This window comes from Bos javanicus, chromosome 3, assembly GCF_032452875.1.
Source record: "Bos javanicus breed banteng chromosome 3, ARS-OSU_banteng_1.0, whole genome shotgun sequence".
NCBI classification, from domain to species: Eukaryota; Metazoa; Chordata; class Mammalia; order Artiodactyla; family Bovidae; genus Bos; species Bos javanicus.
The window spans coordinates 110,594,900-110,621,180 of NC_083870.1; the positions used below are offsets into that span (position 1 = coordinate 110,594,900).

At 36.6% G+C, this 26,281-nt stretch overlaps 1 protein-coding gene across 9 annotated transcripts in view; it reads right to left on the reverse strand.

The window, feature by feature from the left end:
• Positions 1–26,281, reverse strand: part of ZMYM4 (zinc finger MYM-type containing 4) — a 164,866-nt gene that overhangs the window by 18,761 nt on the left and 119,824 nt on the right. For all 9 annotated transcript variants that reach the window (XM_061412549.1, XM_061412550.1, XM_061412551.1 and 6 more), the window contains 6 exons: positions 19,112–19,165; positions 18,530–18,709; positions 18,028–18,122; positions 9,815–9,986; positions 9,535–9,630; positions 7,170–7,321 (listed from right to left, as the gene is read on the reverse strand). In XM_061412549.1, the coding sequence (XP_061268533.1) occupies positions 7,170–7,321; positions 9,535–9,630; positions 9,815–9,986; positions 18,028–18,122; positions 18,530–18,709; positions 19,112–19,165 (749 nt within the window). The remainder of the gene's footprint in view (positions 1–7,169; positions 7,322–9,534; positions 9,631–9,814; positions 9,987–18,027; positions 18,123–18,529; positions 18,710–19,111; positions 19,166–26,281) is intronic.

Here is a 26,281-nt window from a genome sequence, read left to right on the forward strand (position 1 = left end):
AGAAATAAAAAGCATTGAAATAGAAGAGGAAGAAGTAAAACTATCTCTCTTTGCAGTGACACGAACCTATATATAGAAAATTCTAGAGTCCCCCAAAAAATAATTAGAGCTAATAAATTAACTCAATAAAGCTGCAGAATACAAGCAACATAAAATCAGTTGCAATCAACAATCCAAAGAGAATATTAAGAAAATTCCATTTATAACAGTATCAGAAATAAAATACTTGAGAAGAATAAATTTAACCAAGGAGATACACATTTACACTTAAAACTATATAGAACTTCTGAAATTAAAGACCTAAGAAAAACATCTTGTATTTATGGATCTAGAGACAGTATTATTACACTAGAGACAGTATTATTACAATACCAATACTCCCCAAAGTAAACTACAGATTCAATGCAATCCTATCAAAATCCCAAAGGTTCAGATTTTCTTTTTTGAAGAAATGGAAAAGTCAATCCTAAAACTATTATGAAATTGTAAGGAATATAGTCAAATGAATCTTGAGGAATCACATTTCCCAATTTCAAAATTTGCTACGAAGCTACAGTAATCAAAACAGTGTGTATTGCCACAAGAATACTCATATGACCAAAAAGTATTAAAAACTGAGAGTGTAAAATAAGCACATACACATTTAGTCAAATGATTTTGGGCAAGGATGTCAAGATCAATGAATGAAGAGCAGACTCTTCAACAAATGATGCCAGGAGAACTGGATATCCACATATCCAGTTATCCCTAATTCAATATATCCCTGTGTTAATCACTTAGTTGTGTCTGACCCTTTGTGACCCCATGGACTGTAGCCTGCCAGGCTCCTCTGTCATGGAATTTCCCAGGTAAGAATACTGGAATGGATTGCCATTTTCTTCTCCAGGGTATCTTCCCGACTCAGGGATTGAACCCAGATCTCCTGCACTGCAGGCAGATTCTTTACCATCTGAGCTACCAGGGAAGTCCTGGTGGCTCACCTGATAGAATAATCATTCAAAACAGAGGATCTAAACACCGGTCCACTGACTTAAACATAAGAGCTAAGACCATAAAACTTTTAGAAGAAAACACAAGCAAATCTTAATGAACTTGAACTTCCCAATGGATTCTTTAGATATATCACCAAAAGAACAAGCCACAACAGAAAAAATGAACTGAACTTTATCAAAATTAAAAATGAAAGTATAAGAAAGTATATGAAACTGAAAAGAAAACCCAGAGAACTGGAAAAAAAATATTTGAACCACAAATCTAATAGAAGTTTACTATCCAGACTATAAAAAGAGATTCTACAACTCAATAACAAGCAAACTACTCAGTTTTAAAACAGGCAAAAGATTTGGACATTTTCCCTGAAGAAACTATACAAATGGCTTCGTACATGAAAAAATGCTCAGTGTCATTAGTCATTAGGGAAAAGCAAATCAAAATCACAATAGAATACCACCTCACACCCATCAGATGGCTATTTTTTTCTTAAGGATATTAACAAGGGTTTACAAGTATATGGAGATAATGTAATACTCAGAAGTTGCTGCTGGGGATGTAAAATGGTGCAGTCATCTTGGAAAATGGTTTGGTGGTTCCTCAACAAGCTAAAGAGTTACCATTTGACTCTAGAATTCCACTCCTATAGGCATATAGTACCCAAAAGACATCAAAATGGGTGTTCAAACAAAAACATATATGAATGCTCATAGCAGCACTCACTATTCAGAGCAGCCAAAAGATAGACAGCACTCAAATGTCTATCAACACTTTTCCAACAACAGAATAATTCAACCATAAACGGGAACAAAGTACTGATTCATATTACAAAATGGACGATCTTTGAAAACATCGTGTTAAGTGAAAGAACCAAGGCATCAAAGTCCGTAAACTGTAACTTTCCACTTACATGAAACATCTAGAATAGGCAAACCCATAGAGACAGAAAGCAGATTTATGGTTGCCAAGGACTAGATGGAGGAGGTAAGAAGTGAAAGCATAATGGGTAAGAGGTTTCCCTTTAGAGAAATAAAATTTTAGAACAAGATAGTGATGATGGTTGTACAACATCATGAATGTAATGAATTATATACTTTAAAATGGTAAATTTTATATGTATTTTACCATACTATAAATACTACACATACAATTTTTCAAGTTACTTTTCAAAATGTATGTCTCCAAAAGTTTTCCATGTCAAAACATATAGAAGTTACAGAACCCAATTCATTCCTTTAAAACTACTGTTTGATATTTAATAGTATGGATGTACTATATTTAATTGAATCATTTCATGAACACTAAGGTGGTTTCTAGTTTTTTGCTGTTAAAAACATTACAATGAAAACACTATTATGTGTTTTTCTAGGTAATTGTAGTAATTTCTTTGTGGGAAAGATACTGATCAATAGATTTGCTAGACTGAACAATCTATATGCACTTCAAGTTTTAATAGTCACTGTCAACTTGCCCTCTGAAAAGGCCTCCAACAGTGCACATGTGTCTTCACTAATACTTAGTATTATCAAACTTCTCAATCTTTCAAGTTTTTTAATCCATCTGATAGGTGAAAATTTTCGCTGATTACAGCTGACCACTATTTTATATTAGAGAGGCAGCCCAACACAGTAATCATAACACGGACCCTAAAGCTGAGCTACCTGCGTTCACTTCACACCTTGGCCCTGCCACTTACTACCTTTAAGACCTTAGGCAAGTTATTTAACTCACTGTGCCTCAGATTCTTCAGCAGAAAATGATATTAGTTCTTATACATCATAAGTGTACACTAACAATTATGTAAGTTAATATATGAAATGGGCTTATATTAAAATATGGCATACAAAGTAAATGATTGTTAAATATTCCTGATACATTTTATCTATTAGCAATCTTTTGATTTTCTTCTGTTACTTGACTGTTTCTTTTGCCAATTACCCCTCCTAGAGAACGTTAACAATGGTGGTCAAGGCATTGATATTAAAGCTGTTGTTTTACATGCTTATGTATTTTCAAAACTCTTTACAATTAGCACCAGTTCAGTTCAGTTGCTCAGTCATGTCTGACTCTTTGTGACCCCATGGACTGCAGCACGCCAGGCTTCCCTGTCTATTACCAACTCCCGGAGCTTACTCAAACTCATGTCCATCGAGTTGGTGATGCCATCCAACCATCTCATCCTCTGTTGTCTCCTTCTCCTCCAGCAACAGGGTCTTTTCCAATAAGTCAGTACTTTGCATCAGGTGGCCAAAGTACTGGAGTTTCAGCTTCAGCAGCAGTCCTTCCAATGAATATTCAGGACTGATTTCCTTTAGGGTGGACTGGTTGGATCTCCTTGCAGTCCAAGGGACTCTCAAGAGTCTTCTCCAAAACCACAGTTCAAAAGCATCAATTCTTCGGAGCTCAGCTTTCTTCATAGTCCAACTCTCACCTCCATACATGACCACTGGAAAAATCATAGCTTGGACTAGATGGACCTTTGTTGGCAAAGTAATATGCTGCTTTTTAATGCTGTCCAGGTAGTCACAGCTTTTCTTCCACGGAGCAAGTGTCTTTTAACTTCGTGGTGGCGGCACCATCTGCAGTGCTCTGAAGTCTATCACTCATTCTCACTGTTTCCCTGTCTATCTTCCATGAAGTGATGGGACCGGATGCCATGATCTTAGTCTTCTGAATGGTGAGTTTTAAGCCAACTTTTAAGCATAACCATATGTCTATAATGCCAACTTTTATAGCATAACCATATGTTTATAATGAGGAAAAAATAAAAAAGGAAACAAATTTGAGATGTAAACGTAAGTAAACTTTTAAAATTCCCTATAAGGAATAAGTTATAGGTTAACGAAAATTTATTTCTTGCCAAAATTGCTAACAAGTTTGTAATTACTTACTTTGTATAAGTCATCTGAGAATTTGTTAACCTATAGAATTGTTACAGAAAGTCATTTATTAATATAAACAAATAACAAGAGAAATATACTAGGAAAAAACGTAACAGGTTTATGATTCACCTCACAAATAGAATACATATAGCAGAGTGTCTACATGTAAAGTACTCAAATGTTTTTTATTGAAATTCCTAGCAATGAGTACATATGTTTTGATTATATTCATATCATTAGATTATTAATAAATACTAAAAACATCTTATTTCCTGACATATGTATTAATACAATTAGGAAATGTTCTTTAGATTCTTCATATTATAAACTCCAAACAAAGTGTGTCCAGAATCTTTGCGATTTTTACTTAAGCAAAATGCATGTTGACACACATAGAAGGTTCTCAAATTTTGCTGAAAGAATCCATAGAAGTCCTCTTATATGTGACTTTTAAAAATATATTTTACCACCTAGAAACTGGATCAAAATATAAAGGAAACTTATTAAGTAACAGGTGCCATTTTGATTCCATGTAGCTGCTTGCATAACCAGCTACACTTCAGATATGTTATTCATCAGCAACATACTTATTTCATGCATAAAAATGAATTTCAGATATATTAACAATGTCGATCTAAAAAACTCCAAATATTTTAGAAATTGAAGAGAATTTAAATATTTAAGTACAAAGACCATTCTAAGCAACATGGAAAATATAGGAACTACAAAGGGAAATATATCCATACTGGACTATATAAAAATGAAAACCTTTAGTAAAACATACCTAAAAACCAAAAGACAAAAATACACTAGAAAAATTTAATCTCATATTAGAATCAATATCCCTAATATAACAGAGACCCTACAGATCAGGAGGAAAAATCCAAATGACCAACATAAAGACATTTTACTTCACAAAATTGGAAAAACACATATTGGATCCACAAGTTTACATTTTTAAAAATTCCATCAGAATAATAAACGTTAGAAAGAGGACTGGTAAAGAGGATTCAAGAAACAGGCATCACACTGCTGGTAAAACCATAAGCTACCATAATTATCCTGGAAAGTAATCTGAAAATATCTTATAATTAGAAAAATATATGCTTTAACCTAGAAATAAAAGCACCAGTTCATTAGGTTTGCAAACAAAATATTTACTGAAGCACGGTTTGCAAGAGTAAGAGAAGAGGAGGGAGAAACTCCTGAATATATAAAAGAGGAAAGGCTGAATAAATATTATGTTCATATTCTGCAATATTATGTGACTTTCTTTTTTAAAGCAAGGAATTTGATTTATATTCATCTCAAGGGATACACAGATTGAGAATAGTAAGCTACAAAAAGTGGGTATAGTATAGGCCCCATTTTGAAAAAACTAAGCAAAAAAAAACTGTTAAACATCTATACACATGTATAAACATATATTGCATAGAAGATAATGAGATAAGTCAACAACACTACAATAAAAATTACAAAAAAAGAAGATATAGGTCACATATCATACTGCAAACACTGATTACCTCAGGGAGTGGGAATGGACAGATTAATTTTTCTTATTATGCCTTCGTTTACTGTTTTAACAGTTAACTGAGCCCATACTACTTTTATAATTAAAAAATGAAACTTTAACAACAAATAAATGACTAAATAATACCCCCTGAAATACAAAGGGAATAAAATTTGGCAAATAGAGAAAAAATAATCAATTACATACAGAGTCCCATCACTCCAAGATAATAACCACTATAAATACTTTTCATATATTTCATTTTAGTATGTTATTTATGTGAATGGCTTATAAACCACTATGTTAAAATATAGTGATACACATACACTCTTACTTTGCTCATTAATGCTTTAGTATTAATATTTTTATGTTACTAGAAGTCACTCTGGAGAAGGCAATGGCACCCCCACTCTAGTACTCTTGCCTGGAAAATCCCATGGATGGAGGAGCCTGGTAGGCTGCAGTCCATGAGGTCGCTAAGAGTCGGACAAGACTGAGCGACTTCACTTTCACTTTTCACTTTCATGCACTGGAGAAGGAAATGGCAACCCACTCCAGTGTTCTTGCCTGGAGAATCCCAGGGACAGGGGAGCCTGGTGGGCTGCCATCTATGGGGTCGCACAAAGTCGGACACGACTAAAGCGACTTAGCAGCAGCAGCAGCAGAAGTCACTTTGTAAACCATTTTTATTGGGGGCATAATATGCAACTTTATAAATATACTATACTTTACTTTGGTGGACACTGAGGTGATCTCCAGTTCTAGGCAATGATGTCTGAACTTCAGACTTTTGACAGATTCCCCAAAAATGAATCATTGGTGAAATAATATGAACATTCAAAAGTATTCCTGAACCATACGCTCAAAACTGCTTTTTACAAACTATGTACTAATTATCATCAACTATGAAGGTGAGGAGAAGGCAATGGCACCCCACTCCAGCACTCTTGCCTGGAAAATCCCATGGATGGAGGAGACTGGTGGGCCGCAATCCACAGGGTCGCTAAGAGTCGGACACGACTGAGCGACTTCACTTTAACTTTCAAGATAAATTAATAATGTATTTTGGAGAAGGCAATGGCACCCTACTCCAGTACTCTTGCCTGGAAAATCCCATGGACAGAGGAGCCTGGTAGGCTGCAGTCTATGGGGTTGCGAAGAGTCGGACACGACTAAGCGACTTCACTTTCTCTTTTCACTTTCATGCATTGGAGAAGGAAATGGCAACCCACTCTCTGTTCTTGCCTGGAGAATCCCAGGGACGGGGGAGCCTGGTAAGCTGCTGTCTATGGGGTCGCACAGAGTTGGACATGACTGAAGTGACTTAGCAGCAGCAGCAGCATGAAGGTGAACCTCCATCTCACAGAACTCATATCAACAATGAGTATTATAATTTTTTGATTTTTGCTAATGTGATAGATAAATATTGACATATCTATTCTAATGTGAATTTAAAGTTTAAATGAGACTACGAAATTCATGTAAATTCATACATATATACACAGAGTCAGTCACCTATCTCACTTCTTTTGTGAATTGCTATTAGGCCTTTTTTGTCCATTTAGCAATAAAATGAACCAACTTCAATTTCTATTACTCTAACAGTCTCAATTAAACTTATAAAAGCTTTACGTGACTAAGACTTTTAAATCAGGGTCAGTGGTTCATTAAGAAGAGAGTATAGGAGCAATATCAAACAGACAATACATACAATACTTTCTCAGCTTAATTTACAAGTTCTACCAGAATTATTAAAAATGCAATAGTTTACATAACTGATTTCATACCTGCTGAATTCCAAGGCACAAGTATAAGATACTGTCTGGATCATATTTTTCACCATTTGGTCTCCGCACTTCTTGAATAAACTGGCATAAGCCTAAACTCAACTCAGCAAAAGTGCAGGACAGAATATCTTCCTTCAGCTTGATAGAGCGGACTGTGGAAAGGTAGAAAACATCTGAAATACTAACTTTTAAGAAAAATAATAACATTACTCAATTCACTAAATAAACACTGACTACATTGCCCCAGGTATAGTGGTATACACTAGTGAATACATGGATTAAAGACAGATACTCATCTCAAGGCTTTTTTAAAGAAATAAAGATAATTCAGCACATTTGATGTAACATTTAAATAAAATGTCTTATTTAAGTAAAATTCTATGAAAACAAATAAAGGTCATCTAATAGTGAAGAGTCATGTTAGATTCCAGAAGATGTGAAAGGTGGAGAAGAATTAAACACGTAGATTAAGAATTTCAACTTGAGGATATAAAAAGATTTCCCAAAGTATATTCCACAAAATACTAACCCTGCGAAAGCTCAATAAAACTGGGTTTCTAAGATCTGATAAATTTGGAAAACAGCAGTATATTATATCTGCCTATGAAGAATTCACAGTATGTTTTAATATATTAAAGGCTAGGAAGATATCTGTAAAAGGAATGCTATTTAACTTTAAGTCGTATTTATTTGAATAAAGTACATTTCAGATTACATATTAACAACTTCATGCTTTTGAAAATGCTGGAAAATACAGTGTGTGCTCAGCCACAAAAGTGAAAGGGTTTGGGGACTTAGGAATATAGGAGAAAAGTAAAGAGGGCAGATCATGGTAAGCCTCATATATATATATTAAGATTTTGAAGACAACTAAGAATTGAATTGCTTCCCAGGTGTCTCAGGGGTAAAGGATCCTCCCACCAAACCAACAGACACAGGAGACGTGGGTTTATTTCCTGGGTCAGGAAGATCTCTGGAGGAGGAAATGGCAACTCACTCCAGTATTCTTGCCAGGAAAATTCCACGGACAGAGGAGACTGGTGCCCTATAGTCCACAGTGTTACAAAGAGTTGGACATAGAGCAAATGAGCACACGCACATATGACCTGAATTAGTTTTAGGCAGGAGCGTTATCTAATTTGATTTTTAGAGATCTTACGGTAACAGACTGGTCCACACTGTGGGATGAGTTAAAACACCCTTTCCAGTTCCTGCTTTTCTGCATGTAGAAAAGACTACATGTTTCCAATGGCACACTCAAGCTTCACTGAGTGCAAATTTAAACAGGTCATTCATGAGGGCAAGGACCATGTTTGACCTTTTTACCTGAATACGTACCACCATGCCTGATACATGACAGATAAATACAGTAAGTATTTATCTGGAAGAGTGAGCAGTAGAAATGAGTAGGCATCCTGTGTGGCTACTACTTAGCCCTGGCAGTCTAACACCATATTACTTCTCCATTCTCACTACCCTTCCTCCTTCTTTCTCAAAAATGTTGTGGCTCAAAGTGCAAAGTGAAAGGCCTAGTAAACCCCCATGACGTGAGCATTTTTACATCACTCTGAAGCAGAGAGATTACACTTGATCTGTGGGAACTCAGTAAGTCAGTCACAGACCACAGCAGCAACTAACTGCTCCAATGAGGGTAAACTGAGGTGAAGCCAAGAATACATGCAGTCACCCAGGTATCAGAGAGAAGGTACAGTTGGAAATGGGTGAAAAGTTTAGTTACATACTCATGCATTCTGCCCTATCTCATTCCACAAAGACTTCATAAAATAATATACAAATGATATATAAACAAAATTAAAAAGCAGAACACAAACTGAAAACAAAATTTAGAACATAAAACAAAATCCTGGAAAGAAGAAATCTAATGATTAGGGTTCTAAAATAACACAGTGTTGCTCTATTTGAACTGCTGATTGGGTTCCAAATTTCTTGGCACCACATGTGAAACCTGCAAACGTGGTCAATCATATAAAGCTCCTTGGTGAGAGGAACTATAGAAACAGCAAGGCTTTCCCAGGCACTTGTCTTAACAACAACAATAGTAATGAAGTGTTACACTGGGTTCCACACGGGTTATTCTACAGATACAGGACTCAAAAAAGAGATTTGAGTCACTTGCACAGTGTTAGAAAAAGTCACAAAATTTCTTATATTTGTATAAGAAACTCATGATCTGAAGATAATAACCTTCCCTTAATAACAAGTTCTTTAAAACTGAGAGTGGAGATTAATTTCGCTTTTTAAACATAAACTTCAAATTTTAAAGAATTTTAAATTTCCATTTATAAATTTAAAATCAACGATGATATTACAAGCAATTCAGATCATAGGGAGATAAGTATTTTACCTTTACAGCCTGGCTCTGAAGATTCTTGAGAGAGTGCATGCTCTTGAGTACTTCCTAACGGGTCAGAACACGGGCTAGATGAGGCATGTTCAACTCCTACATGAAAAGAAAAGTAAATGAGAAGTTTAAATAAAGATCCAAAAAAAATTAAGCAAACCAAAATCAAAGTTTTATGGGATTTCTGACCTAGCATTCATCCCCTTTGAGTAGGTTTATGGATTTATTAATCCGTATTCCTCCCACCCCTAAATCAAGACACAAATTCACGCCACATATTTACCGCCACACTTCAGGTCCCCCTGCTCTTCCTTGGCATTTTTCCACTGAACCCAGTTCCTCCAGGCGTTTACCCCATACATGTATTTCAATGTCATCCCAGACACTGAGCACCCTTGAAAGGCTCCTTGAATAAGACTCCTGGGCTCCACAGATACTATAGACTTCTTCCGTCCCTGTAAGAATTTCCAAAAATTTACAGAATATAAATTTAGTTTTGGATCTTTAAGAATCATGGTTCGTAAACATAGAATGGGCATAAATTTACAGAAAATGGAACTCAGTATTACATCCCTGAGATTCAGAGTTCTTATAGCTAGAAAGAGTTTTAGAAGTTATCTAATCCTATCCACAGGAGAAAAAAAAGAGAAAACTGAAGTGTAGAAAATAATACTGTAATAATCAATAATATTTGAGTATTTATTTACTATTTTCCAGATACTAGAATTACAAAATGAGGTATGAGGTATGAGTAACAGTTATTACATTCAGGTCTATTTAATGGAATAGATGAACAGATGGCTATAAAACAACCCTCAATCAACTCCCTAACTACACTGGAATTCAGCTATAAAACAATAACAGAATAACATTAGAAAAACCCATAAAAGAATTAACCAACACATGTTAAGAAATCAAAAATGCAATTAGAGAATATTTTGAATTTAAGTAAAAATGAAAACAAAACATATCAAAATTTATGTAATAATGCTAAGCAGTGCTTATAAGGATATTTATATCTATTAAAATGCTTATATGAGAAGAAAGTCTGAAATCAATAAGCTAGCTCCTATGTTAAGAAACTAGAATAAAGACTACATTAAAACTCAAATTAGTAAAAAAAAAAATAAGAGCAAAAACAAATTAAAAAACAGAGGAAAAGATTAGTAAGACAAAAAAGCTGGTAATTTTAAAAGGTTAAAAAAATGGATAAATCTCTAGCCAGAATGATTATAGAGATAAGACAAAAGACAGAAATTATCAACACCTGATTCCACACACAAAATAAAGGGTAACAAAAGAAAACTGTGAACATCATTATGACAATAAACTAGACAGCTTAGAAAAACTGAACAAATTTCTTGAAAGATACAAACTAACAAAGCTTGCTGTTGAAGACATAGATAATGTAAACAGCCAGAGGAATTCAAATTATATTTTTAAACCTTCCCACAAAAAAATTCCAGACCCAGATGACATCACTGCTGAAGTCTACCCAAGAATAAAAGTAACTATATAAATTGTATTTCAGAAAACAGAAGAGGAACAGTAACTCACTTTATATCACTATTATCCTGCCAGCAAGGGCAGATAAAGTCATTACAAGAAAACTACACATCAACACCAGACCACCTGACCTGCCTCTTGAGAAACCTGTATGCAGGTCAGCAAGCAACAGTTAGAACTGGACATGGAACAACAGACTGGTTCCAAATAGGAAAAGGAGTACGTCAAGGCTGTATATTGTCACCCTGCTTATTTAACTTCTACGCAGAGTGCATCATGAGAAACGCTGGGCTGGAAGAAGCACAAGCTGGAACCAAGATTTCAGGGAGAAATACCAATAACCTCAGATATGCAGATGACACCACCCTTATGGCAGAAAGTGAAGAGGAACTAAAAAGCCTCTTGATGAAAGAGAAAGAGGAGAGTGAAAAAGTTGGCTTAAAGCTCAACATTCAGAAAACGAAGATCATGGCATCTGGTCCCATCACTTCATGGGAAATAGATGGGGCAACAGTGAAAACAGTATCAGACTTTATTTTTTTGGGCTCCAAAATCACTGCAGATGGTGACTGCAGCCATCAAATTAAAAGACACTTACTCCTTGGAAGGAAAGTTATGACCAACCTAGATAGCATATTGAAAAGCAGAGACACTACTTTGCCAACAAAGGTCCGTCTAGTCAAGGCTATGGTTTTTCCTGTGGTCATGTATGGATGTGAGAGTTGGACTGTGAAGAAAGCTGAGCACCGAAGAACTGATGCTTTTGAACTGTGGTGTTGGAGAAGACTCTTGAGAGTCCCTTGGACTGCAAGGAGATCCAACCAGTCCATTCTAAAGGAGATCAGTCCTGGGTATTCACTGGAAGGACTGTGCTAAAGCTGAAACTCCAGTACTTTGGCCACCTCATGCGAAGAGTTGACTCATTGGAAAAGACCCTGATGGTGGGAGGGATTGGGGGCAGGAGGAGAAGGGGATGACAGAGGATGAGATGGCTGGATGGCATCACTGACTCGATGAACATGAGTTTGGGTAAACTCTGGAAGTTGGTGCTGGACAGGGAGGCCTGGTGTGCTGCGATTCACAGGGTCGCAAAGAGCTGGACACGACTGAGCGACTGAAATGACTGACTGACACATCAATAGATCTTTTAAACTGACATACTTAAAAACTTATACCAGCAAACTCAATTCAGCAATATACATAAATATAAAAACATCAAAAGAGAGTAGTGTTCATCCTATAAATGCAAAGTTAAGTTTATCACTGAAAAAAATCAATGTATTTCACCATTTAAAAAGACTTACAAAAGAAAAATCAGATGATCATCTCAAGAGATCACCTGACAAAGTTCAAAACACAATCACAAAAGCTGAGTAAATCAGAAGAAAACTTCCTGAGCTTGATAGAGGTCATCTATGAGAAAGACTGTCATCTACAAGAAACCTGTATGGAGGTCAAGAAGCAACAGTGAACCAGACACAGAACAATGGACTGGTTCCAAACTGGGAAAGGAGCATGTCAAAGCTGTATACTGTCACCCTGCTTATTCAACTTATATGCAGAATGCTGGCCTGGATGAAGCGCAAGCTACAATCAAGCTTGTGGAGAGAAATATCAATAATTTCAGATATGCAGATGACACCCCCCTTATGGCAGAAGGCAAAGAGGAATTAAAGAGCCTCTTGATAAAGGTGAAAGAGGAGAGTGAAAAAGCTGGCTTAAATCTCAACATTCAAAAACTAAGATCGTGGTATCTGGTCCCATCACTTCATGGTAAACAGATGGGGAAACAAAGGAAACAGTGACAGACTTTATTTTCTTGGGCACCAAAATCACCGTGGATGGTGACTGCAGCCATGAAATTAAAAGATGTTTGCTCCTTGGGAGAAAAGCTATGATCACCTAGATAGCATATTAAAAAGCAGAGACATTACTTTGCCTACAAAGGTCCGTCTAGTCAAAGCTGTGATTTTTTTTAGTGGTCATGTATGGATGTGAGAGCTGGGCAATAAAAATGGCTGAGTGCCAAAGAACTGATGCCTTCAAACTGTGGTGCTGGATAAGACTCTTGAGAGTTTTTTGAACAGCAAGGAGAGTAAACCAATCAATCCTAAAGGAAATCAACCCTAAAGGAAATCAATCCAGTGAATATTCACTGGAAGGACTGATGCTGAAGCTCTAGTTACTCTGGCCATCTGATGTGAAGAGCTGACTCATTTTAAAAAACTGATGCTGGGAAAGACTGAAGGCAGCAGGAGAAGCGGACAACAGAGGATGAGATGGTTGGATGGCATCACCAACTCAATGGACATGAGTTTGAGCAAACTCTGATGATGAAGGACAGGGAAGCCTGGTGTGCTGCAGTCCATAAAGTTGAAATGAATCAGACATGACTGAGCAACTGAACAACAACAACAGGAAGTATACAGCTAACATTGTATTTAACATTGCAAGGTTGAACTCGTTAAAATTGGGAAGAGTCATGAAAGTCTGCACTCATATTAAACATTGATCCCAGTTAATGCAATAAATCAAAAAAAGAAAGAGGGGCTTCCTGGTGGTCCAATGGTTAAGACTCTTGCTTCCACTGCAGGTGGTATAGACTCAGTCCCTGTTTGGGGAACTATGATCCAACATGCCACATGGCATGGTCAAAAAAAAAAGTAAAATAACAAATAATAATTTTTTTAAAAAAAAGAAGAAAATACCCTGAGATTATAAAGGAAAAATTTTTAAACTTTCTTACTTCACAGATAATACAACTGTGTAGGTAGAAAATCCCACAGATTTTAGTTGAGCAAAACTGCCACATATAAAGTCAATATACAAAACCATCTCTATTTCTATATGTGAGTGAAGAACACTAGACAAGGAAATTTAAAAACAATGCTACCCACAACAGGATCAAAAATATATTAAAATATTTACTAGATATAATTTAACAAAGTGTAAGACTTGTACAACGAAACATACAAAATACTGTTGGGAGAAATTAAGATAATCTAAACAGAATAATCCAATTTGGAAAGGAAGAAGAAAAGCTGTCAGTGCTTGCAGATAACACAACACTGTACATAGAAAATCCTAAACACACCACCAAAAAGCTATGAGAAGTCACCAATGAACTCAGTAAAGTTGCCTGATATAAAATCTAATGCATTTCTATACACTAACAACAAACTGTCAGGGAAATTTTAAAAACAATCCCACTGACAACTGCATCAAAAAGCATAAAATATCTAGGAATAAATCTAATAAAGAAGGCAAAAGACCTGACTCAGAAAACTGTAAGATGATGAAGGAAACTGAAGGTTAAACAAATAAATGGAAAAATATATCATCCTCATGAATTAGAATATTGTAAAAATAATGATACTACCCACAGCAAACGACAGATTCAATGCAAACAATTCAAAATACCAAAGGCATGTTCCACAGAACTAAAACAAATGGTCAATTAATCTATGACAAAAGAGGCAAGAAAATATAATGGAGAAAAGACTGATCCTTCAGTAAAAGGTATTAGGAAAACTGGAGAGCTGCATGGAAAAAAATGAAACTGAACTACTTTCTCACACCATATACAAAATTTAACTCAAAATGGATTAAAGATGTAAGACCTGAAACCATGAAACTCCTAGAAGAAAACACAGGCAGGAAATTCTAGGATCGGTTTTAGTAATATTTTTCTAGATCTGTCTCCTCAGGTACAGACAAAATAAGCAAAAGCAAAGTAAAACAAAACAAAAATAAATAAACAAGTGGGGCCTCATCAAATAAAAAAGATTTTGCATATCAAAGGAAACTCAACAAAATGAAAAGGCACCCTACTGAACAGGAGAGGATACTTGCCAAGTACCTATCTGGAAAGGAGTTAAAATACAAAATATAAAAAGAACTTAGAGAACTCATAAAAAGAAAAAAAATGCAATTAAAAAATGGGCACGGGAGCTGAACAGACTCTTTTCCAAACAGACTGCCAACAGACATTTGGAAAGATCCTCCACATCACTAATTATCAGGAAAATACAAGTCAAAACCAATGCGAGATACCACTTCACACCTTTCAGAATGACTGTCATGAAAGGGACAATAAAGAACAAGTGTTGATGAAGATGTGTAAAAAGAGGAACCCTTGTGCACTCTTGATGGGAATGTAAATTGGTACCACCATTGGGGAAAGTAGCATGGAGCTTTCTCTAAACTTAAAAATATTAATAGGACTATCATATGATCCAGAAATTCCACTTCTCAGTATTTTCTACCCAAAGAAAACAAAAACACAAGTTCAAAAAGATATATATGCACCCCTATATCCACTGCAACATTACCAACAACAGCCAAAATATGGAAACAGCCAAGTGTCCTACATGAATAGATAAAGAAGATGTGGTGTGTATACACACACACACACACACACACACACAGAGTTACATGCAATGGAATTACTAATCAATTACAAAAAAAGAATGAAATCTTGCCATTTGGGACAGCACAAATGGACCTAGAGAATATTAAGGTAAGAGAAAAAAACTGGATAGAATGTTAATACTATATTATTTCACTTATATCTGCAATCTAAAAAATAGGACAAATGAACAAATACAATAAAACAGAATCAAACATACAGAGAATAAACATGGGGTTATCAGAGGGGAGGGTGATGGAGAGATGAGAGACACAGGTGAGGGAGATTAAGAAGTACAAACTTCAGTCACAAAGCAAATGAGTCATGGTCATGTTATGAAATGCACAGTGTGGGGAATACAGTCACACAATAATTATGTAATATCTTTGTATGTTGACATACTGTAACTAGACTTACCCTAGTGAACATTTTGAAATATGTAGAAATGTCCAATCACTACGTTGTACTCCAAGAACATAATGTTATGGGTCTATTATATTTCAAAACCAAACAAATTCTTAGAAAAAGAGATCAGATTTGTGGTTACCAGAGGCACAAGGGAGAGGCAGGAGGAATTGGATGAAGGCAGTCAAAAGGCACAAATTTCCAGTTTTAGGTAAGGAAGTACTACAGATATAATGTGCATTATGATACATATAATGAACACTTCTCTATATTACATATGAAAGTTGTTAGGAGTAAACCCTAAGAATTCTCATAATAAGGAAAAAACTTTTTTAAAAAAAGTCTTTAATTCTTTATCTATATGAAATGATGTGTGTTTACCATCTTATTGTTCTATTCATTTCATGAAATGTAAGTCAGTCAAATCATTATGCTATATACCTTAAACTTATACAGTGCTGGATGTAGAATATGTTTCAGTAAAACTGGAAGAAAAATAAAATGAACCATGGAAATGGGGGAAAAAGTTGTTTTTCACTGTTAAGAAACGAAAAAGTCACAGAATAGGAGCAAATCATATTTGATACAAGAATTATATCCATTAAAAAAAAAACACACAACTCCATAAGACACCTGCTGCTGCTGCTGCTGCTGAGTTGCTTCAGTCGTGGCCAACTCTGTGCGACCCCATAGATGGCAGTCCACCAGGCTTCCCTGTCCCTGGGATTCTCCTGGCACGAACACTGGAGTGGGTTGCCATTTCCTTCTCCAATGCATGAAAGTGAAAAGTGAAAGTGAAGTCGCTCAGTCGTGTCCGACTCCTAGCGACCCCATGGACTGCAGCCTACCATGGGATTTTCCAGGCAAGAGTACTGGAGTGGGGTGCCATTGCCTTCTCCGCCATAAGACACCTAACCCCCACCAAATGCTCAATAGTTTTGAACACACACTTTATCAAAGATACACCAACAGCAATATACATTTCAAAGATGCCCACACATTAGTCATGAGGAAAATACAAATTAAAGCTATACATTAATATCACTACACATTTACTAGAGTAACTAAAATTAAAAATTGATAATACCAGGTGATAATAATTGATTATAATTCATAACAATTGATAATAACTGATAACAACTGATAATAATTGTTATTATCAATAACAATTGATAATTGTTAGTAAAGTCATGGAGCAGATAGAATTCCCAGACTGCTGGTGGGAATTCAAGATGGTACATGTACTTTGGAACACACTTTGTCAGCTTTCTTACAAAGTTAAAAATATACAACAGACCCCACAATTCCATCCCTGGATATTTTTCCCCAAATGAAAAACATATATTCTTCACAAAGATGTTTATATTAGAATGTTCACAGCAGCTTTATTTAAAAACACCCAAATCGGAAATAACCCAAATTTCCAGTAGCTATTAAACAATTATATAAACAGTAGTTCATCCATAAAATGAAATACTCAGAAATAAAAAGGAATGAACTAGTGATACATGAAACAATATGGATAACTCTCAAAAACATTATGCTAACTGAAAGAACCCAGATACAGAAGAGTACAAATTATATGATTGCAATTATATGAATTTTAGAAAAGGTAAAGCAGTACCATTTTACACCCGTCCACAAAGCAGGTCAGTCAGTGGCTGTCAGGAGCTGGAGATGAAGACTGACTGGAAATGGTAACAAGGCAAATTTTTTCACAAGGGAAGTACTGTGATTGTGGAGGTAGTTATGTACTGTATACATTTATCAAAGTTCATCAAACTGTACACTTAAAATTTATGAATTTTTAAATGTAATTACAACTCAATGGAGATTTTTTTTAAAAGGCTATTATTGTTTAAATTTTAGTATGAGAAACCCCAGTCACCATGAAAACGTCTTTGTGTACCTCACTATTATAACTGTACTAAATAAAACAGGAAACCTCATTATTATATTTAAAAGCTAAATTTAGAGACTTTAAAAAAAGAGGAAAGTCTATAACAAGGATTATAAAAAACAAAACAGAAAAATCCTTCAATTGTGGAAAAAGTCCCTCTTAAAGAAATGTAAAATAAAAGATATGGTTTTTTACTTCAAAAAGCAAAAACATGAAAATTCAAGATTGGGAAATAATAAACAAAACAAAATGCTAGAAAAATTAAGCTACTGCTTACTCTTCGTCTGGGCTGGGGGAAGCCGTCTCTGTGTCGTCTTCTCGTTCGGGAACGTACCTGGATTCCCTGTCCTTTGTTTAATGGGTCAAAGGATTCTGTGACAACCAGGAGAAAGCATAATGTGAGATAAATAACTCACAGTTAAATAAAGTCTCAGACTGGAGGAGGAAATATCAGGTAATAATCACTATATTATTTTGTTTTGATAAAATACAGATTTTACTTATATACTTGAGGAAACAGGAGATACAGCATGAATAAAAACTTTATTAACAATCAAGAAGATCCCCTATATGATTACTGTGGGAAAGTTAACAATAACAACAAAAACAAACCAAACTTTTGTAAAGAAGAAGATGGTATGAATCAATACCTTTGAAGTCAGGGACCATCTGTGCCTTTAGATAGTAATCACGCATCATAACTGCTTCAAAATGTCGATTCAGAGTTGTACCTATCTTCTAAAAAAGGACTTTCAGCAGTCAGGTTACACTGAACAAACCTGAGGGGAAATCTGCTTCCAGATCCTGTTCAGTTTCCCCTTTTGAGAACTGCTTCACTTCTAAATCAGCCTCTTGCACAGTATTTGACTTTAAGGCATAATGATTTAATTCTTCCTCCCAGCTATGTGGAGTAGATACTGCCTCTGATTCAAGATCACCACTGTAAGTACTTCCTTGGTCTGAAATAATAAAAAACAAACAAGCCTTCAAAATGAAATAAGACTCCTGACATGCTCATACATCTCCCTGAAATCCTAAATAACAAAAAGTCAGGTATAGTTGCTGGACAATTCTGTAGTTACCCTTAAGAATGAAGCAACTTGTTCACCAGGATCACAGAAACGGATTTATATTCTTGGTATACACTTTAGTACATAAGTTCAATTAATCTCTAAAACCAGTATCTGAGGTACCTTTTATCAGTCTCTTTAAAATTACCACAAATTCACAGTTCTCTGATGCCCCTTACAAACAGCTTAAATTATAAATATTAAATCCAAGGTTGCTAATACTTCATGGGTTTGTATCACTAACAAAGATACAATATTTCTAAGTTTCATAATGTATTTACAATTACAAACCTTTTTCAAATATCTTGGTGTCTAAAAAGAGTTCCTGTTCAGAAGTTTGGGATTCTAAAGAAAAAGAAAAGCACATACTGTCAATTTATATGTACATGTGAACAAACTGCATCTCAAATGAAATGACTGCAAAATACCCTGCATATACAGAATAACTCATTAATAAAAATTAAGCACTAGCGATAGTTAAATTACAACTGGGTAACAGTGGTTATATTTCCAAATAGCAGTATGAAAAAAGTCAAGGCAAGAGATGTTTATTTTGGATTCTATGCTATCTGAAATTTCTTTTTTTTTTCTTTTACTTTTTAAAATATATTTAAAAAATTTTTTTATTGAAGGATAATTGCTTTACAGAATTTTTTTGTTTTCTGTCAAACCTCAACATGAATCAGGCATAGGTAAACATATTTACCCTCCTTTTCGAACCTCCCTCCCATTTCCCACCCCATCCTACCCCTCTAGATTGATACAAAACTTCTGTTTGAGTTTCCTGAGCCATAGAGCAAATTCCCATTGGCTATCTATTTTACATATGGCAATGTAAGTTTCCATGTTACTCTTTCCATACATCTCACCCTCTCCTCCCCTCTCCCCATGTCCATTAAGTCTGTTTTCTATGTCTGTTTCTCCATTGCAGCCCTGTAAATTAAATTCTTCAGTACCCTTCTTTCAGATTCCGTATAAATGCGTTAGAATACAATATTTATCCTTTTCATTCTGACTCACTTCACTCTGTATAATAGGTTCTAGGTTCATCCACCTCATCAGAACTGACTCAAATGCATTCCTTTTTATGGCTGAGTAATATTCCATTATGTATATGTACCTCAACATCTTTATCCAGTCATCTGTCGATGGACATCTATGTTGCTTCCATGTTCTAGCTATTGTAAATAGTGCTGCAATGAACAATGGGACACATTTGTCTTTTTCAATTTTGGTTTCCTCAGGGTCTATGCCTAGGAGTGGGACTGCTCGATCGTATGGTAGTTTTATTCCTAGTTTTTTAAGGAGTCTCCATACAGTCTTCCATAGTGGCTGTATCAATTTACATTCCCACCAACAGTGCAAGAGTCTTCCCTCTTCTCCACACCCTCTCCAGCATTTATTGTTTGTAGACTTTTTGATGATGGCCATTGTGACTAGTGTGAGATGATATCTCATTGTAGTTCTGATTTGCATTTCTCCAATAATGAGTGATGTTGAGCATCTTTTCATGTGTTTGTTAGCCATCTGTATGTCTTCTCTGGAGAAATGTCTTTTTAAGTCTTTTTCCCACTTTTTGATTGGGTTGTTTGTTTTTCTGTATGAGCTGCTTGTATATTTTGGAAATTATCCTTTGTCAGTTGTTTCACTTGCTATTATTTTCTCCCATTCTGAGGGTTGTCTTTTCACCTTACTTATAGTTTCCTTTGCTTTGCAAAAGCTTTTAAGTTTAATCAGGTCCCACTTGTTTACTTTTGTTTTTATTTCCGTTACTCTAGGAGGTGGGTCATAGAGGATCTTGCTTTATGTCATCGAGTGTTCTGACTATGAAATTTCTTTTTTTAATAACAAACACACACAATTTTTATTTACTCATAGGTTCGAAAATCTGTTCTACATTGCTTCCCCCCTGAAAAAAAAGATGTACCGTGAAATGGAAAACAGAATATAAATACATTAGCAATAAGCACATGAAACTAAACAGAACAAAGTTCTATCAATTATAAACTACCTTATTATTACTATTTTTTTTTTCTTTTGGTTGCACCACACAGCATATAGGATCTCAGTTCCCCAACCAAGAATCAAACCTGTGTTCTCTTCAGTGGAAACAGAGTCTTAACCACTGGACCACCAGGGAAGTCCCTGTAGAAGTACTTTAAAAGTAAAGAGTTTAGGACTTTCAGTTCAAGATGGTGAAGGAAGCATGCTCATCTCCTCCTATGACAGCACCAAAATTGCAACTACCTGTTGAATAATCGACAGGACACAGGGACGCACCATAAAAAGATAAGCCACATCCAAAGACAAAGAAGCTGCAGTGAGAAGGAGTGGCGCAATCACAATAAAATCAAATCCCATACCTGTCAGGTGCATGACCCACAACTGCAGAATAACAGTACCAAAAGAAGTACTGCTGTGAAGTACCCACTGCTGAACCTCCCACTGCTGTGAAGGTGCTGAACCCCACATCAGGCTTCCCAGCCTGGAGCTCTGACAAAGGGTCTGGGAATCTCCAGGGAATCTGGCCTTGAAGGCCAGCAAGATCTGATGAAAGGGCTTTCACAGGACTGGGGGAAACAGTCCTCCAGTCTTGGAGGGCACAAGCAAAGCCTTGCACATACCAAGACCTAGAGGGAAGGAGCAGTGACCTCACAGGAGACTGAACCAAAACCTACCTGCTAGTGTTGGAGGGTCTCCTATGGAGGGATGGGTCAGCAGGGGCTCACCAAAGGTACACGGGCACTGGCTGCAGCAGTCCAGGAAGGTCCCCTTTGGCATAAGCCCCTTTAGAGGTCACCATTAACCTTACCATACAGCCTGTGGAACCCAGGGTTGGGTCACCTCTGGCCCAACAACTACCAAAGAGGAAGCACAACCCCACCCATCAGCAGATAATCTGACTAAAGCTTTACTGACCAAGGCCTTGCCCACCAGAGCAAAACCCAGTTTTTCCCACCACCAATCCCTTACATCAGGAAGTTTACATAAGCCTCTTAGCCTCCTCCATCAGAGGGCAGACAGAAGAAGCAAGAACTACAGTCCTACAGCAGCTAAAACAAAAACCACATTATAGAAAGTTAAACAAGATGAAAAAGCAGAAAGCTATGTCCCAGATAAAGGGACAAGATAAGACCCGAGAAAAACAAGTAAGTGAAATGGAACTAGGCAACCTTCCAGAAAAAGAATTCAGAATTAATCCAGGATATCTGGAAGACAATGGAGAAGATGCAAGAAATGTTTACCAAAGACCTAGGAGAACTAAAGAACAAACAGAGATGAATAATACACTAGAAGGAATCAATAGCAGAATAACTGAGGCAGAGAACAGATAATGACCTAGAGGACAGAATGCTGGAAATTACTGCTGTAGAACAGAATATAGAAAAAAGAATGAAAAGAAATGAGGACAGCCAAGGAGATCTCTGTGACAACATTAAACACACCAACATCTGCATTAGAAGGGTATCAGAAGGAGAAGAGACAGAGACAGGATCTGAGAAAATATTAAGAAATAATAGATGAAAACTTCCTTAATAGGGAAAAGAAATAGTCATCCAAGTTCAAGAAGCACAGAGAGTTCCAGACACGATAAACCCAAGGAGGAATACACCGAGACACACAATACTCAAAACTGACAAAAATTAAAGACAAAGATAAACATTAAAAACAACAAGGGAAAAACAACAAATAACATACAAGGGAACTCCCATCAGGCTATCAGCTGATTTCTCAACAAAAACTCTACAAGCCAGAAGGAAATGGCATGGTATATCTAAAGTGATAAAAGGGAAGAACCCATAAGCAAGGAAACTCTATCCAGCAAGACTTTCCTTTCAGATTTGATGGAGAAATCAAAAGCTTTCCAGACAAGCAAAAGTTAAAGAGAATTCAGCACCATCAAACCAGCTTTACAACAAATGCTAAAGGAACTTCTCCAGACAGGAAACACAAGAGAAGGCAAAGATCTACAGAAAATAAACCCCAAATAATTAAGAAAATGGTAACAGGATCAAATGCACCAACCAAAAAACAGACTGGCTGGATGGAATATGTGCGTGTTTGCATTTCCACTTACTACATCACTCTGCTTGATGCCCCAAACTGTATGTAATTATTTCATACTGTTAGGTTAATCATGTTCCCATTATGGTTTGCAATTGTAATTACGTTTTATTTTTTTGTCTGGATATTGATTGTGAAAACTGATAAACATCTTTCACTATTGTGATTATGTAACTATTACTCACTTAATACCACTGTATCATGATTGGTCAACAGAAAAATGATAGAACTCTGTATCACCAAAACTACCATTTAATACAAAAACCTGTAAACACTTTTGAAAATCCAGATGCTTATCAGAATTATCTTGGATTTTTAAAATATTTATTTGGCTGCACCAGGTTTTAATTGCAGCATGTAGATCTTCAGTCTTCTCTTGCAGCAAAGGAAGATCTTTAGTTGTGGCATGGGAACTCTGAGTTGTGGCATGTGGGATCTAATTCCCTGACCAGGGATTGAACCCAGGCCCCCTGCATCGGAAGCACAGAGTCTTGGGCACTGGACCACCAAGGAAGTCCACTATCTTGGAATTTTTTGAAAAATACAAATGTACAGGTATGCTTTTTTCCCCTCCAGAGCTACAGATATATTTCTAATGAGCAGCGATGTTTAAAAACAACTGGACTATAACTTTTGTTGTTGATGTTCAGTTCCGCAGTTGTGTCCAACTCTTTGTGATCCCATGAACTACAGCATGCCAGGCTTCCCTGTCCTTCACCATCTCCTGGTGCTTGATCAAACTCATGTCCATTGAGTCAGTGATGCCATCCAACCATCTCATCCTCTGTGGTCCCCTTCCCCTGCTTTCAATCTTTTCCAGCATCAGGGTCTTTTCCAATGAGTCAGCTCTTCACATCAGGTGGCCACAGCACTGGCACTTCGGCATCAAGTCCTTCCAATGAATATTCAGGGTTGATTTATTTTAGGATTGATTGGTTTGATCTCCATGCAGTCCAATGGACTCTCAAGAGTCTTCACCAGGACCACAGTACAAATTCAATTCTTCAGTGCTCAGCCTTTTCTATACATGACTACTGGAAAAACCTTTTTTATTGTCCAGTTCTCACATCTATACATGACTAATGGAAAAACCATAGCTCTATATGGACCTTTGTTGGTACAGCGATGTCTTTTTAACTTTTATCTAGTTTGTTTCACTTTTTCTATTTCATATTCAGTGCTCCCATTTCATTTAGTTTATGTTTTCCAATTTCTCCACCTCTTCTGTTTTTTTTTTTTTTTTGGGTGTTCTTTCTCAAGTCTTTATCAAGTGTAGTAGAAAAGCTTTTTTATCAGTTCAGTTCAGTTCAGTTGCTCAGTCGTGTCTTACTCTTTGCGACCCCATGAATCGCAGCACGCCACGCCTCCCTGTCCATCACCAACTCCTGGAGTTCACTCAGACTCATGTCCATCGAGTCAGTGATGCCATCCAGCCATCTCATCCTCTGTCGTCCCCTTCTCCTCCTGCCCCCAATCCCTCCCAGCATCAGACTCTTTTCCAATGAGTCAACTCTTCTCATGAGGTGGCCACAGTACTGGAGTTTCAGCTTTAACATCATTCCTTCCAAAGAAATCCCAGGGCTGATCTCCTTCAGAATGGACTGGCTGGATCTTCTTGCAGTCCAAGGGACTCTCAAGAGTCTTCTCCAGTACCACAGTTCAAAAGCATCAATTCTTCGGTGCTCAGCTTTCTTCACAGTCCAACTCTCACATCCATACATGACCACTGGAAAAACCATAGCCTTGACTAGACGGACCTTTTTTGGCAAAGTAATGTCTCTGCTTTTCAACATGCTATCTAGGTTGGTCATAACTTTTCTTCCAAGGAGTAAGCGTCTTTTCATTTCATGGCTGCAGTCACCATCTGCAGTGATTTGGGAGCCCAAAAAAGTGAAGTCTGACACTGTTTCCACTATTTCCCCATCTATTTCCCATGAAGTGATGGGACCAGATGCCATGATCTTCATTTTCTGATTCTTGAGCTTTAAGCCAACTTTTTCACTCTCCTCTTTCACTTTCATCAAGAGGCTTTTTAGTTCCTCTTCACTTTCTGCCATAAGGGTGGTGTCATCTGCATATCTGAGGTTATTGGTATTTCTCCCGGAAATCTTGGTTCCAGCTTGTGCTTCTTCCAGCCCAGCACTTCTCATGATGTACTTACATATAAGTTAAATAAGGAGGGTGACAATATACAGCCTTGATGTATTCCTTTTCCTATTTGGAACGAGTCTGATGTTCCATGTCCAGTTCTAACTGTTGCTTCCTGACCTGCATACAAATTTTTCAAGAGGCAGGTCAGGTGGTCTGGTTTCCCATCTCTTGAAGAATTTTCCACAGTTTATCATGATCCTCACGGTCAAAGGCTTTGGCACAGTCAATAAAGCAGAAATAGATGTTTTTCTGGAACTCTCTTGCCTTTTCGATGATCCAGAGGATGTTGGCAATTTGATCTCTGGTTCCTCTGCCTTTTCTAAAACCAGCTTGAACATCAGGAAGTTCATGATTTGCATATAGCTGAAGCGTGGCTTGGAGAATTTTGAGCATTACTTTACTAGCGTGTGAGATGAGTGCAATTGTGCGGTAGTTTGAGCATTCTTTGGCATTGACTTTCTTTGGGATTGGAATGAAAACTGACCTTTTCCAGTCCTGTGGCCACTGCTGAGTTTTCCACATTTGCTGGCAAATTGAGTGCAGCACTTTCACAGCATCATCTTTCAGGATTTGAAATAGCTCAACTGGAATTCCATCAACTCCACTAGCTTTGTTTGTAGTGATGCTTTCTAAGGCCCACTTGACTTCACATTCCAGGATGTCTAGCTCTAGGTGAGTGATCACACCATCGTGATTATCTGGGTCATGAAGATCTTTTTTGTACAGTTCTTCTGTGTCTTCTTGCCACCTCTTAATATCTTCTGCTTCTGTTAGGTCCATACCATTTCTGTCCTTTATCGAGCCCATCTTTGCATGAAATGTTCCCTTGGTATCTCTAATTTTCTTGAAGAGATCTCTTCAAGAGATCTTTCCCATTTTGTTGTTTTCCTCTATTTCTTTGCATTGATCGCTGAGGAAGGCTTTCTTATCTCTTCTTGCTATTCTTTGGAACTCTGCATTCAGATGCTTGTATCTTTCCTTTTCTCCTTTGCTTTTCACTTCTCTTCTTTTCACAGCTATTTGTTAAGGCCTCCTCAGACAGCCATTTTGCTTTTTTGCATTTCTTTTCCATGGGGATGGTCTTGATCCCTGTCTCCTGTACAATGTCACGAACCTCAGTCCATAAATATATAAATATATATAAATAAATAAATATATAAATAATATGTTCAATATATACATTTCAGAAAACTTAGGAATTTTCGCCTAACTAAAAAATTTATGACATTTTAATACCACTTGTTT